Source organism: Pararge aegeria, chromosome 22 (assembly GCF_905163445.1).
Source record: "Pararge aegeria chromosome 22, ilParAegt1.1, whole genome shotgun sequence".
Taxonomy (NCBI): domain Eukaryota; kingdom Metazoa; phylum Arthropoda; class Insecta; order Lepidoptera; family Nymphalidae; genus Pararge; species Pararge aegeria.
In genome coordinates, this window is record NC_053201.1 from 360231 (window position 1) to 373691 (window position 13461).

The 13461-nt window shown below is 39.7% G+C and overlaps 1 protein-coding gene across 3 annotated transcripts; it reads left to right on the forward strand.

Moving 5' to 3' along the window:
• LOC120633765 lies at positions 1-6390 on the forward strand. Of its 3 annotated transcripts, none has more exons than XM_039904103.1 (6): positions 1-111; positions 2488-2591; positions 3486-3765; positions 4500-4526; positions 5430-5675; positions 6164-6390. In XM_039904103.1, exons 2-6 carry the CDS (start codon positions 2512-2514, stop codon positions 6299-6301), a joined length of 771 nt encoding a protein of 256 aa, XP_039760037.1. In that variant the 5' UTR covers positions 1-111; positions 2488-2511; the 3' UTR covers positions 6302-6390. The 3 variants fall into 3 exon arrangements, with proteins under 3 accessions (XP_039760037.1, XP_039760036.1, XP_039760038.1); XM_039904102.1 differs by lacking the exon at positions 1-111 and adding an exon at positions 1112-1167; XM_039904104.1 differs by lacking the exons at positions 1-111; positions 2488-2591 and adding an exon at positions 3297-3313.
• The last annotated feature ends 7071 nt before the right edge of the window (positions 6391-13461 follow it).

The following is a 13461-nucleotide window of genomic DNA, read 5'->3' on the forward strand; positions in this document are numbered from 1 at the left end:
TAGATTTTTATCTGAAATGTTTTGGCTGACCAAGCCCACTATCAGCATTAACAGCTATTATGAGTTTAAAACGTTCCAGAAAATCCATCTTGAAAAGTAACTTTTGACACGGTACGTTCTTTATACGCATCAAAATCGCATATCTAGCGCGTCGAATATTCAGTATGTATCACTCAACCTTAACACTTCTATTTTTAGGATCCTTAGGAAATTTGTTGAGCCGACATCACCGTAGGTATCAACTCGTTTTTGAGCCTTGTAACACTTGCTTTAAACTTTACAGTAATCAGTAAATAGACTTCATTTCCCTTTGTTTTAAAGGTTAGGTTAGGTTAGTTCTTCAACTGTTTCTAGCGGATTACACTATTGACTCTACGACCGGTTCAGTAGGCAGATTCTACCACGAAGAAGCCGCCAAAACATTCAACATCATTCAACCGTCTCCTCTACTATCGAACTGCGAGGCACCGATAGAATTTGCACCGTTACGTTGTTGAAATACCATCAACACGGACGAAGCGTTGTGCTTCTTCCTCTCTGATCCGAACCGCAAAGGCCTGGAATGCCCTTCCATCTTGCGTATTCCCCGATACAAATCAAGAGTGAATAGGCATCTTCTAGGCAAGCGCGCACCATCGCGCGCAGGTGATAACAAAAAAAAACCTGGCTAAGTTTGTTGTGGGCTGTGGGGGTTTGGTACCCTCCTAGCTTTAGTTTTAAGTTAACGAATGCAGTTATCACCATTACTAACATTAGTGTTAACATGTTAAATGTATGAACGCTTCATAAGTGCCTGTGATAAGGTCTAAGATGAATAAAACATTGTTTCGAATTTGAATTTGAACATCTTAGGCGGCATCATCGCTTACCAGGTGTTGCAGTCAAGCACTTGTCTCTATATTAAAAAAAAAGATCTATTTAGAAATAAGACTCATCACGTACCTATTATCTAAAAAGATTGAATCGTCGCGTACTAGGCTGTCATAAACGCGTGAGGGAAAGCGTGCGCAGCTGTGGCGGTGCCGGTGCTGCCATGTGGCTGCAGGTGCTGCTGACGTCGCTGGCGGCGCTGCTGGCGGCGCCGTGCATGCTGCAGCGCGCGTGCCGCACCCGCGAGCCGCGCGCGCCGCCCGCCGTGTGCATGCACCGCCTGCACCCCGACGACAAGTCTGGCCCCTGCATTACACTCCCGCCCTGCCCTTACGGACGATGGCGTGCATAGAGGGTATTCGCAGGGTATGCAGATGATGTAAAATGAAGAAAATCTCCAGTAAGAGTTATAAAAAACTTAAGAATAGGCATTTTCAGAGTCTACCCTTAAGTATTTATAACTCATATTGGAGATTTTTTCATTTTATATCATTTGCATACCCTGCTCATACCCTCTACGCACGCCACTGCAGTAACGGACCCTTATGCCATGCCATGAGGGATTTTATCAGCTTTGCGGATCTTTTACTAACGTATAAAATTTCGCATATTTTATATCGCTACATAGCGATAAAGCCGCCAAATTGTATACTTTTCGTAACATTTTTTTTGTCAATTTTTCTATGTTTGTGTGTGATGGATGAATACAATAAAAGTGTATTCATTCATTCATTCATTCATATAAAGCTGTATTGGATTTCCGCAAAGTAACGCCTGCCTCCAACATAATATAAAGCTGTTTTGAGCCGTACCAGTGGCACTACGTAGATACAATGGAAGGTTCCGGACGACCAAGTACGGAGACAAGTCCAGGGAAAGAAGAAGAAGAAAGCTGTTTGTTTTTGTTTAAGTTTGTTTGTTTACTTGGACGCGATGATCTCCGGAACTACTTGTTCGATTAGATAAAATCTTTTAGTTTTTAATAGCCCATTTATCGAGGATAGAAGGCTATAAGTATACCACCATGCTAAAATCTATAGGAAGAAGAAGAAGAAACACTTTATTACACGTATAACATACAGGAAAAGAAACAATAAGTAGTATACAGTACACAATGTAGACATGCAAAGGCGGCCTTATTGCTGCAAGCAATCTCTTACAGGCAACCTTTGTAGATAGGACTTACAGCTAGGAGCATAGCACCAATGAAGAATGTTTCAAAATCGGGGTTTTTTTCCTTTGGAGAGCTTTCGTTGTGTATGTTGCGTAAAAGGTTAAAGTTTCGATAATCATTATAATGGAGGTATGACAAAGTTATTCCCTTTTAAAATTGAAAAAAAGGTCAGAATACTATTTCTATCTTCATAAGCGGATGAAGTTGCGTGGGACCGCTAGTACTTCAATATAGAGCGATATGCCAATTGGTACGGGAAATACCTATAGGTAGGTACCCCTGACTATATTGAAAGCGGTAATAGCCAAGTAGTTAAGAGTATCATATGAATATACTGCTATACGCCTTTTACTTTAGCGATCTTATATCTACATCTTAAACTGCATTTTCATTAACTTACCATTAAGTGAAAATAACAAAAAATCATATTTTCTCCGTTTTAGGTATATAATCAAGTGTTCCCGGAAATGTTAATCTTCTACATTGTTTATCGTAAACTGAAGTTGATTATTAGAATACATAAGTGCTCTCTTGGCAAGGAAGAAAGGTAAGGAAAGGTTTTAATGTTTTTGTATCTAGTGTTAGGTTTTCATTATAAAAAAAAACATTCTAGGTAGGTACTATCATACTTAGTTAAGTAAGATGGGCAACAACTAGTTTATTTAATTTATAAGCTTAAAGACGGTATTGTTGTGTTCTATTCCTGTACCTGTATTAATATACCTACTCGTAGTACCTAAGCAATAATTTGCTTGATTGGGTTGTGAATGGCATGTTCACGATCTCTCCTGAGGAGCGAGTGGATTGTTGTGTTGGGAGTTTCGAGAGTGGAAAACGAGGCTGCGGTTGAACTTTTATGAGTAAGGTAGATACCTACGTATTTGGTGACAGATATTTGTTGTGTAAGCCACGCTGTGTCCACCGGCCACGTCCGCCGCCTGTTTACAAAACAACCCGGCATTGTCCGCCGTCCGCCGCGCCGCATCGCACAGGCCCTACCAAGGCAGCCAATGCACGACTCGACTGAATTATGCCCACTAAAGTGCCGTCGAATATCATTTCACAGAAATATGGAACTTAGGTCTACGGCTTCATTCGGGAAGTTTCGGGGGTGCGAGTTCGAATCCCAGCACGCACCTCTAACTTTTCTAAGTTTTGCGCATTCTAAGCAATTAAATATAACCGTCTCATTCTGAGAGGAGACCTGTACTTACTCTGAAGTGGGCCGGTTATAGGATGATGATGATGATGAATACTTAGTTGTCAAAGGTATATAGATTTTAGTATGTATTTTAGATACCTGTGCATGATTTTTGTTCATAGATTTGTGTACCTACTGAGAGCACCAACCCGTCCACCAAATGTATTTGTTTGTGTAGATTTAGCACCAATTAATTACATTTAATTGCAAAATAAGATTTCTCAAGAAACCAATTTTTAGGTATCCTACAACCAACAAACTCGAAGCGAACTCGATCCACATTCGGATATTCGCCACTACCCGCCGTGGTAGTGGCGCGCGGTATCACAACACACAACAAGGCGAGGATGCGCCGCCGCATAAAGCGCCCGCGACGCCGCAACTCTCGCGAGTGCTACTGCCGCCGTTGTTGCGGGTGCCGCTGGTTGCTGTGCTACTTTTCGTGCCGCTGCGTGTGCTGCCTACGCGAGGAAGAATGACGCTGCCCTGGCTGCTGATAGTGTTGTTTGCTGCCTGCCAGGTAACGCGGGGCCAGGGGATTTTAGCTTTTGAAACCTCTAAGGTTTTTGAAATGAAATGAAATCACAATCCCAAATTGACGTAATATAAGAACTTTCAAACTTCAAGTTTGTCTGTTTGTAATGACCACCGGTTTGTTAGTCTGAGTCTACCGAGAAACTCAGCAGTAGCTCTTTTACTCTGTTTTTTAACTTTAAACTCTGACATGCTCAGCGGACTGTAGATTGAGTTATGTTTGGAGTATCTCTACATAAATGGTGTGGTGGTGTGAATTTTCAACTAAGGCTCACGAAGTCATGGCCAGTAGTTCAAAATTACCTTTTGAGTTTCTGTCTAAAGTTAACTGTGTTAGGAACTTGGCGAAGTCCACCCCGTACATCAGATATGTAAGATTTCTCATAATGTCCCAGTAATAATGAGATAGGAGGCCTCTGGCAGTGGTGGCCCATTGGGCTGCGAATGAGAATGATGATTTAAAGTAATGGAATTACCGGATCATAGCTAAATAAGTTGCATAAGTAGCTGAATTAATTTAATAAAAAAAGAAGATGCAAATCAGTTTTTTTGGATACCTGTAGCTTTTCTAAGCTTCTGTGTGTTATACTTGCGGTGTACCTACAATAATTCCTTGCCATTGTTTTATTTTATTAAAAATCGTTTGTATGTATACTTAAAGATTTATTAAATTAGAAAAAAATACTTTTAAATATCGTCTTATTGTTTTGTTATTTTCAGGCTGCACCAGAATGTAAAAACTGCGTGGTGAGTATTTTATAAGCCTCTAAATAAGGAGATTAGTTGTATTATTTGTAACGGGGATTTTAATCAATGAATTTGAATTTTCAAACAAAATACCTTGGTAATGCTTACGTTGGTGATAAGTGCATTGCATTATACATACCAACTGAAAATGGTGGTAAATCTAGTTCAGAACAAGTCAAGAACAGTCAAGCGCGTCCCAAAAGGGCCCATAGGTGTATCAGCAAGGCTACATGGTCAGCAGCTATTTTCCTCCTAGGGGGAGGACACAATTTTATGTACTCCCATAGCTTTATCAATTCTCTGAACGAAGAAGTGGAATTAATGTCCAAATAATAACGAATATTATCACCATCATCTAACATTAATCGTAACATATTTTATGTATGAACGCTTCATAAGTGCCTGTGATAAGGTCTATATGAATAAAACATTTTGAATTTGAATTTGGATAATAATTAAGTATTTAGTTACCTCAAACCACAGTCCATAATTATTTCGTTGATAGACACGAGTAACAATTTACTTATTAAACTTGGGGTGTTAGTAACAATTACTTATTCTATAACATAGACATACCTTGGGCAGGACGGAGGTTATGTGGGACTTCCCACTCTAAAGGGGGTTTACCCAAACTAAAAACCACCACGGCATATCCCTCCTGTTGGCTTTGTTAGAACTTAGACGCCCGCGGAACCCTTTGTACCTCCCGGGAAAAAGTTCATTGAAAGACTCAGGATTCAAACTCAGATGCCGCGATATATGTTGCGCCGCACGCACTGCACTAATCCCTGGTGCTGATGTGCAGACCGGTCCAGCTCCTCCAGGATACAATCCGGGGATTAGTTTTGTCTCCTATGCGTCGTGCTGTTGGGATTGTGACTGACGCAGTTGCCAACGTGTCAGATGCTGGGCAAGGAGGAGGTGGCCATGTTCCGCGCGCACTCGGACGCCTGCCTGGCGCAGTCGGGCGCGGCGCCCGGCCTGGTGGCGCGCCTGCTGCGCGGCGAGCGGGCGGACGCGCCGGCGCTGCGCGCGCACGTGTACTGCGTGCTGCGGAACTGCAAGCTCGTCGGCAAGGACGGCAAGCTACTGAAGAGCTCCGCGCTGGGGAAGTTGGCCACGCGCGCCGACGGCAGGAATGCTACCAAAGTGAGTCGTACACCACCTATGATTCTGTAAAGCATGCCGAGGACCGAAAGATATTTTTGAAGCGATAGCTTGAGCAGGTTTTACGTGAAGAAACAAAATTATGGAACTCGCATCATCGCCACTGATCGCTTTCCATGAGCTATATGTATGCTGTGTACCTACGTATATGTGTACTTTTAGCACGACAGTTTTCGTGTGCACTGCAACGTGTATTTAAGTAGAAACGTCCTGTTCCTGAAGGGCCTTTGAAGCCTGAAGGGCCTTTGAAAAAGCCTTATGGGCCGTTTTACCTTTTAATTTTACAATTCCGAGGTTCAGTCTCATCTTACTCTACCATGTTGTATATTTTTAATTGCTATTATTTTCTTCTCGCTAGTGTATGAATACTTTTCGTCAAGTCGAGATGTGCTGGAGTATGAGTACAAATCAATTGATTTAGATAAATTACGATAAAATTACCACTTCATCCGACACGCAACGTTCTCCAGGTGCTAGAGAGCTGCGCCGACCAGCAGGGCGACAACCCGGAGGACCTGGCGTGGAACCTGTTCCGCTGCGGCTACGACAAGAAGGCCGTGTTGTTCCATCACATGCCCGGCGGCGTGCCCGACAACGAAGCCTTGTAGCGGCGTTGTAGCGCTCGGCTGTATAGCAGCTGTACTAGGAAGTTACACGTTTAGTTTGCATCAGTTTAATCAATACATGTTGTGATAATACCGTCTTTTAGGGTCCAAAACTTTAGAAAGCTCGTGATTTTATCCCACAATAATAAAAAAATACCTTACTGAACTATGGAATTTCATCATGTGACTCTTCAATATCTCATTTACTCCTTCCTCCTTCCTAAATAATAACCTAAGTATAACAGTTTAGGTACTGCTGGACTAAGGGCCTCTCTCAGCTGAAGGGGTTATTCTTTGTTTGTAAAATAAAAGAATATATACTTATTAAAAAAATGTACTTTCTTCAATAAATTTGAAAATGACGAATCTAAGAATCGAGTATCAATTTTTTATTTTAAATATCCTTTTATGACTAAGTAATTTTATGACAAAAATATAATAACTGAGTAGACTCGACACTTAATAAAGGTTTATATTTCAATATCTACGCACATCAATGTACTCCGATTCATAAAACTAATTAACTATTTTGAATTTTATGAAGTCAGTCGGTATTTTGTATTTATTTTTATTTAAATAATTATTACCTATTTTGTTATCCAAATACCTACTATATAGATATATTCAAAGTCGGTTTTAACCGACTTTAAATATATAAACAAAACGTTCTAAACCACAGGCATCCATTTAGCAGGCTACGTCTAGATTGCAGTTATTTAGAAGTTACGAGTTACGCATAAGTGTAAATTACATTCGAAACAACTTCATGATCTCATTGCAGGCTGTAGGCGTTGACCCACTGGCTCCCGCGAGCTGGCAGCTTGGCAGTTTGCATGAGAGCCTTCGCCTAAACGAGTCGCGATCGAAAAAAGTGAAAATTCCATTTTGAATTCGGCGCGAAACAATTTAATGCGAAAGTTGTGCTCACCATAGACTAAAATGTGATGAGTGATATTATTTTGTTAATTACAGCGCGATATTGCTTTAGGGATTGCGATTTTTTTTGATAAACCATAGAGCAATGTGTTAAAAATCTATTCGATTGAACTCAATTATAGTTTTTGGTTCGCGCAAAAAGAAACCGTATTGTGATTTGTGTTATAAGGATGATGAAAATGACAAATATTTTAAATATTTTTTGTTAAATTCGGTACTGTTTGTGAACTCAGAGGTGTTATTTAATAAAACAGTGGTGTCTGATGTGTGGAATCAAAGCGAGATTACAGGAGATTGTACTTAAGCGTAATTATTTTTTTATACCTACGTATTGCAACTAGCCTAATCAAACTTGACTAATAAAAAATTGGATTAATTTAAATAAATATGTACTAGATATCATCATCGCTGGGCACACCGCACATACCTCCTCTATCATAGAAGAAAAGGAAAAACCCACCACGCCGCGTTAGTATAATTGGTGGGCTTATTAACTCATTACCGGTCCACTACAAGGCACGGGACTCTCTCAGAATGATAAGAGTTTAAGCCGCAGTCCACCACGCTGACCAAGTACGGGTAGACTTCACACGCCTTTGGGCACATCATGGAAAACTCCCAGCAATGAATGTTTCGCTTCACTGTTGAAGCGCAAGTGATATATAATATAAAACGTAGATATATAACATTGGTTAGCATTGGTTGCCTGGAAGAAATCGCTTTGAAGCGATAAGGCCGCCAAATTGTATACGTTGTTTTGTTATAATTTTCTTTTTTTCATATACTTTTTGTAGTATGCAATAAAAGCATATTCATTCATTCATAACTTTGAAAGTTAAAGGTGTTTGTCGGAGGTCGAACTCGTTTCCCTCGAAACGGAGGTCGATGTCTTATCCACTGGGTTATCGTCGCTCCGCATCGCACACACATCAAATGCACAATAATAGTTTCAACAATCGCAATAATCACAAGTGCGTTATACAACCGGACAGATCGGTAACCTACCTACTATTAGATCCACAGATCTATCGAGTTTTGCGTCCGGCCCAATATCACGAAACTAGCGCTGGTTGTCACGCTTAATTAGTTATTCACAAATAAATAATGTTCTAGGTAGTAAATACTTGAGGCATTCAATATATCTGGATTGCTATGCAAATTTATAACTATTTGCGATGTAAGATACTTAGCAAAATTATTATACGTTCATTTCAAATTATTATCATTTGTCATTGGTATATGAAACGTAATATGGCTCGGGTGAAACCTTTATATTAGGCCCTCAATAAATGAACAGATTTCAATCTTAATACAGTAGGCGATATAGGATACATCATAGATAGAAAACTGTAGTGCAGCGTTTTTAAGTAAATTGCTTTTTTTTTACCTTGAATTCATAATTTTTCTGTGCTCTGCTCTTGTGGAACTATGGATGGCTTCGGCCGTGGCTGGTTAGTGGCAAAGACATGCCGCTAAGCAACTTAGCGTTCTGGTGCGATGCTGTGTAGAAACCGATAAGGGTAGTTAGTATGTATTGGTTAAAATAACTGACATGTTCTTAAGAGGTTATCCCGCTACTATCTTAGACTGCGTCATTGCTGAGCATCAGGCGAGACTGCAGTGGAGAGCTAGCTTGTAATGGAAAAAAAAATGTTGGCGACACGTATGTTGTTTTATACCTGTACTAGCTGTTGCCCACGACTTCGTCTGCGGTTGATTTTGTTTTTTGATGTGGCATTCAATTTAGTTGTACTTAGTTCTAAAAAAAATAAAGTATTCAGTATCGCTAAGCCTTAAATGAGGGGTTTGCTGCTGTCCGCTGAGGAGTTCTGTGCTCTATCTCCAACCACATTCATCAGATCTATACAAAGTTTAGGCAAAATTAAACACATATCATAAAAATAATTATTTAAATCGGTTATAATTTGTCGGAGTTATGGTGTAAAATCGTCAAACACTTTGATCCCCCCTCCGAAAGGAACCGAGCTTAATTTCGGAATAAAAGGATTCTATATTACTTCTAACACTTCCAAGAATATGTGTACAAAATTTCATGAGGATTGGTTAAGTAGTTTTTGCGTGAAAGCGTAACAAACAAACTTACATTGGCATTTGTAATATTAGTAGTACAAATGCGTTAGCATACGAATTTCGCGCTGGGGACTGTACTACGCAAACATGTAAAGCGAGGTTATATCAACATTAACCATGCTCAGGACCTACTTAGCTATCTTTCTCACCTACAAATGGTGATCCTGCGAACTTATAAATGTTAAGAACCAGGATTTGTTACCCAATTGGAGGCTTCGAGGAACAGCACCCAGAGCCGCCAGTGTAACTTTCCAAGTTAACAAAATAATACTGCACAGGCTTTAGTGGTACGTTATGTACTGTCTCTGAGACTTTAAAACCTTATAGTTTTTGCGTAAACCATTGCCATAGTTTTTTCTGAAATAAATCAGATACAGCTAACTAACTAACACATCATAAGCAAAATTAAAATCATGTGACTCCTGTCACTTTATTAGGTACGCATCGCGTAACGTAAGTACTATGCGCGTGTCGGTCTTTTATCTCCAATAGGGTTGTCATAAGTAAACGATTAGAATGTTGTGATTTCTTTTGTATGCAAAAATAAATATGCTTCTTTGATTTAATATTGGTACAGGGTGATTACTTATGTGATTATGTCACACATTGTATGGTTATACAAAATTGCTTCTTTGAGCGCACAATAACTACGTCCCTACATAAGTTTGTAAATCACTTAATGTACGAAGTTGTCGAATTTTAGACTTTTGGTGCTCTATATAAAATAGATTAAAGCTTAAATGAAAACTTTCCAATTAATTAATTGGTATGTCCTTAATGTCGCATCGCAACCTCGCCAGCGGCAACCCTGCGTAGCTCCGAATGATCTGTCACCCGATTGGGAGCATCATTATAGAGACCGCTTCTCGGAAGGATCGACTGAATCAGCCGAGCGAATGTAGGTGTAGCGATTGAGCCGCAGACACAATGACTTCGGCGCTATTACAACTGATCGAACACAGTACAGAAAAAACTATTCCAAAAATAATATTAATTACCTCAAACTTTTTTAGAAACATATTCTAAGTATGTATCCATTAGAGTCACTACACACAGACAGATTGATATAACTTAATTTTGAATTGATGTATCCGTGTGTGGAAGGCAGATCAGAATACAGTTGTCACCACCCCTCTTCATTCCGGGAATGTCGTACGAGGCGACTAAGGGATTATAATGTGTATATAAATAATATGTTATTGATAATTTATACTCTATGGTGATTGAAAGATTGCGATGTCATGTCTTACTCGTCTATTTAAGGAGTCACTTACAGCTCTAGTAGGTATATACCCTGGACGCCAAATAATATGCAGGTACTTGTTGGATTTTAAATAAATAAATAACCGCCATCTAGCCCCAAAGTAAGCGTTAGCTTGTGTTATGGGTACTAAGATGACTGATGAATATTTTTAGGAATAATATACATAAATACTTATAATATACAGATACATACCCAGCCACTGAAAACACAAACATTTTCCAGTTGAGGGAATCGAACCAACGGTTTTGGACTCAGAAAGCAGGGTTGCTGCCCACTGCGCCATCTGGCCTTCTATAATAGCACCATCAAATGCCATCGGTTTGTTGTATGTGTGACAAATCTACCTATCTGCCTATTGCCATCAATAGCCTATAACAGTTTACAGATCACCGGAAGACTAGGCGGCTCTCCCAACTAGAGGTATACTCATAATCACGCTGGCAGACGGGTCGGTGATCGCAGTAGATGGTAGCACAGGTCGCTTTCGTTCTCCGCTAAATTACATTTGTCGCCTCGTAAAACACCCGCGGGAAGAGGTGGTGACATGTATGCCAAGAATGAATAATCACCGAAGTCAGACTCATCACGTCCAATGTTTATATTAAATCCTAAATCTTCAGATGGAAGATTGAATCAGTAGTGCTAGCCTTCAATAGGGAAGATAAGGAACAGGTAGATCTGAAGAGATAGAGTAGGTATGAGTACCAACATTATATGAAGAGAGAAGCAGGCCAGCCACTGCAACACACTGGTGACTGCTGCAAATGGTTCTTATCCTTTCGATGCGTCTATTCAAACTTCCTTGTAACACCTGTAAGAGAAAGAGTAGGTACCTAATAATAATTTTTCAAGATTTCGCAATAATATCTCGGTATTCCTAAAGTTTAACAATATATCTATTACCTAATCATCATCATCATTACATCAACCGTTTACCGGCTTTAGGGCACGGGTCTCCTCTCACAATGAGTAAGGTCCGTAGTCCACCACGCTGGCTCAGTGCGAATTGGTGGACTCCATTTCGCGTTTGATAACATTAATGAGAATTCTCAGGCATGCAGGCTTCCTAACGATGTTATCCTTCGCCGTTGAAGCAAGTGATGTTTTAATTGCTTAAAACGCACATAACGCACAAAGTTAGAGGTGCATGCTGGGATTCGACCTCGGCCCCCCGAGCTATCATCGCTCTATTATTTAATAGATACAAAATCCCATTAGACAATTATTTTTTTTTGGGAACTATATGGTAAGAGGGATTGAACGTTGCTGGATTTAAAGTGGACGAATTCCGTAAACAATCGCGTGACTCCATCGTGGTTATTCAGTTGTCATATCTCGTTAAAGTATCAATAATAACGCCAAATCGGTCGCGCGGGAACCGACGGCAGCCAAATGCGGCCTCCATAAATATAATACGATCGAGAGGACGTAAACGGTCATGTCCTCGCGGTTATTTCCTTATAACCACCAATAAGACCATACTCATTCACAATATTCTGTAGATAGCATTGTCCGACTCGAGCCCCCGCAGACCACTAACTTTAGGTCGGTTAAACTATAGACTGCCACGTCTGTCCTAAAGATAATTCGAAACTATTGATTCCAATGAATAAATTAATACATTTATATTGAACACCACAGAAAAAAACGTGTGTGTTCTTATGCGCATTAGAGTAGGTATACACGCGTTAGAAGTTAACTTCTTTGGCGTAAGACGATAAAAATCTTTTCAAAAAATGTTATCTTACGCTTTATTCTACGTTTGTAGAGAAAACGGCACTAACAATAGAAAAAAGTATTTAAGGTATTTAATACATTGAAAGTTTTATTATAACGCAAACTTGGTGGGCCGATAATGAGATCAATATATATTATCTTATTACCAAGTTTCACTGAACATTAAAATTTTAGATTTTTGTACAATTGAATCAATTAAATCGCCGGAATGAGCCCGCAGACTTTGACAATTGAAAGTATACACCTTAACACAACCTTAACCTTAAAAGGTTTGCGCGCGCTATGTATTCCTCTCTCACTTGGTTTCACAACTACCTTCATACTGTTCAAAATGAAATCGTGTAAACTGGCGCGCACATTTTGTTACATCGTATAATTTCACTCCCATGATTTTTTTCCTAACGCCGCTAAAGAATTATAACTTTAATAAATATTTAACACAAAATAAGAATACATAGAGCAAGTTAGATAGAGGGTACCATTTGATCACTAGGTAGATACGAAAAAACTCAAAACAACCCCTTTCTGGGTATAAATATAATATTAGCACTTTTCTAGCACAACAATTGGTGAAAACATTTCTAGTTCTATGATCTCGTTTTCTGAAGCACATCATATTATTTTTTTGTCCCCATGGGAAGTAAAGAGGAAGTTATGTCAATCTTATCAATAGCCTGCGAGTCTTCATTTGCCTACGTATCCATCTATGTTTTGTATGTATCTTTTGTTTCGGGCTGGAATCATGTCTAATTATCCGGTTTTACTTACAGTTTTAGTATCCATTAACAATAGTCATCTCGATAGGAGCAAACAAAGGCGGTTAAGCGGTCAATCGGATCTGAAATGAAAGCAGGCTATGTTAAAAGTTTATGCTTTACTTACCCATCGGTTTAGTAGCATACTATTCCGACCTATCATCGGATCAAAACTCTGTGGTCTGCGGGTAGCTTTCCGGTCCCTTATCCGCCATGTTGCGGACACCATCTTCGGCGATCGCTTACTCATTAGTATTTTTGGCACGAAATCAAACGCACCATGGTATTTGTTTCTACTGACCTGCTCAACAGCTAAAACTGTAATATCTGGGACGGACTAAACCGTGCTTCCGCCTTTCATAAGACTATATAGGTTAAAC

What these genes read in the sequence shown, in the direction of transcription:
- LOC120633765 (XM_039904103.1), top strand. Translation starts at nt 2,512, where the DNA reads ATGTTAATCTTCTACATTGTTTATCGTAAACTGAAGTTGATTATTAGA. An exon ending in TGTTGTTTGCTGCCTGCCAG is followed by an intron (nt 3,766 to 4,499) that starts GTAACGCGGGGC and finishes TGTTATTTTCAG; the next exon opens with GCTGCACCAGAATGTAAAAA. An exon ending in ACGGCAGGAATGCTACCAAA is followed by an intron (nt 5,676 to 6,163) that starts GTGAGTCGTACA and finishes AACGTTCTCCAG; the next exon opens with GTGCTAGAGAGCTGCGCCGA.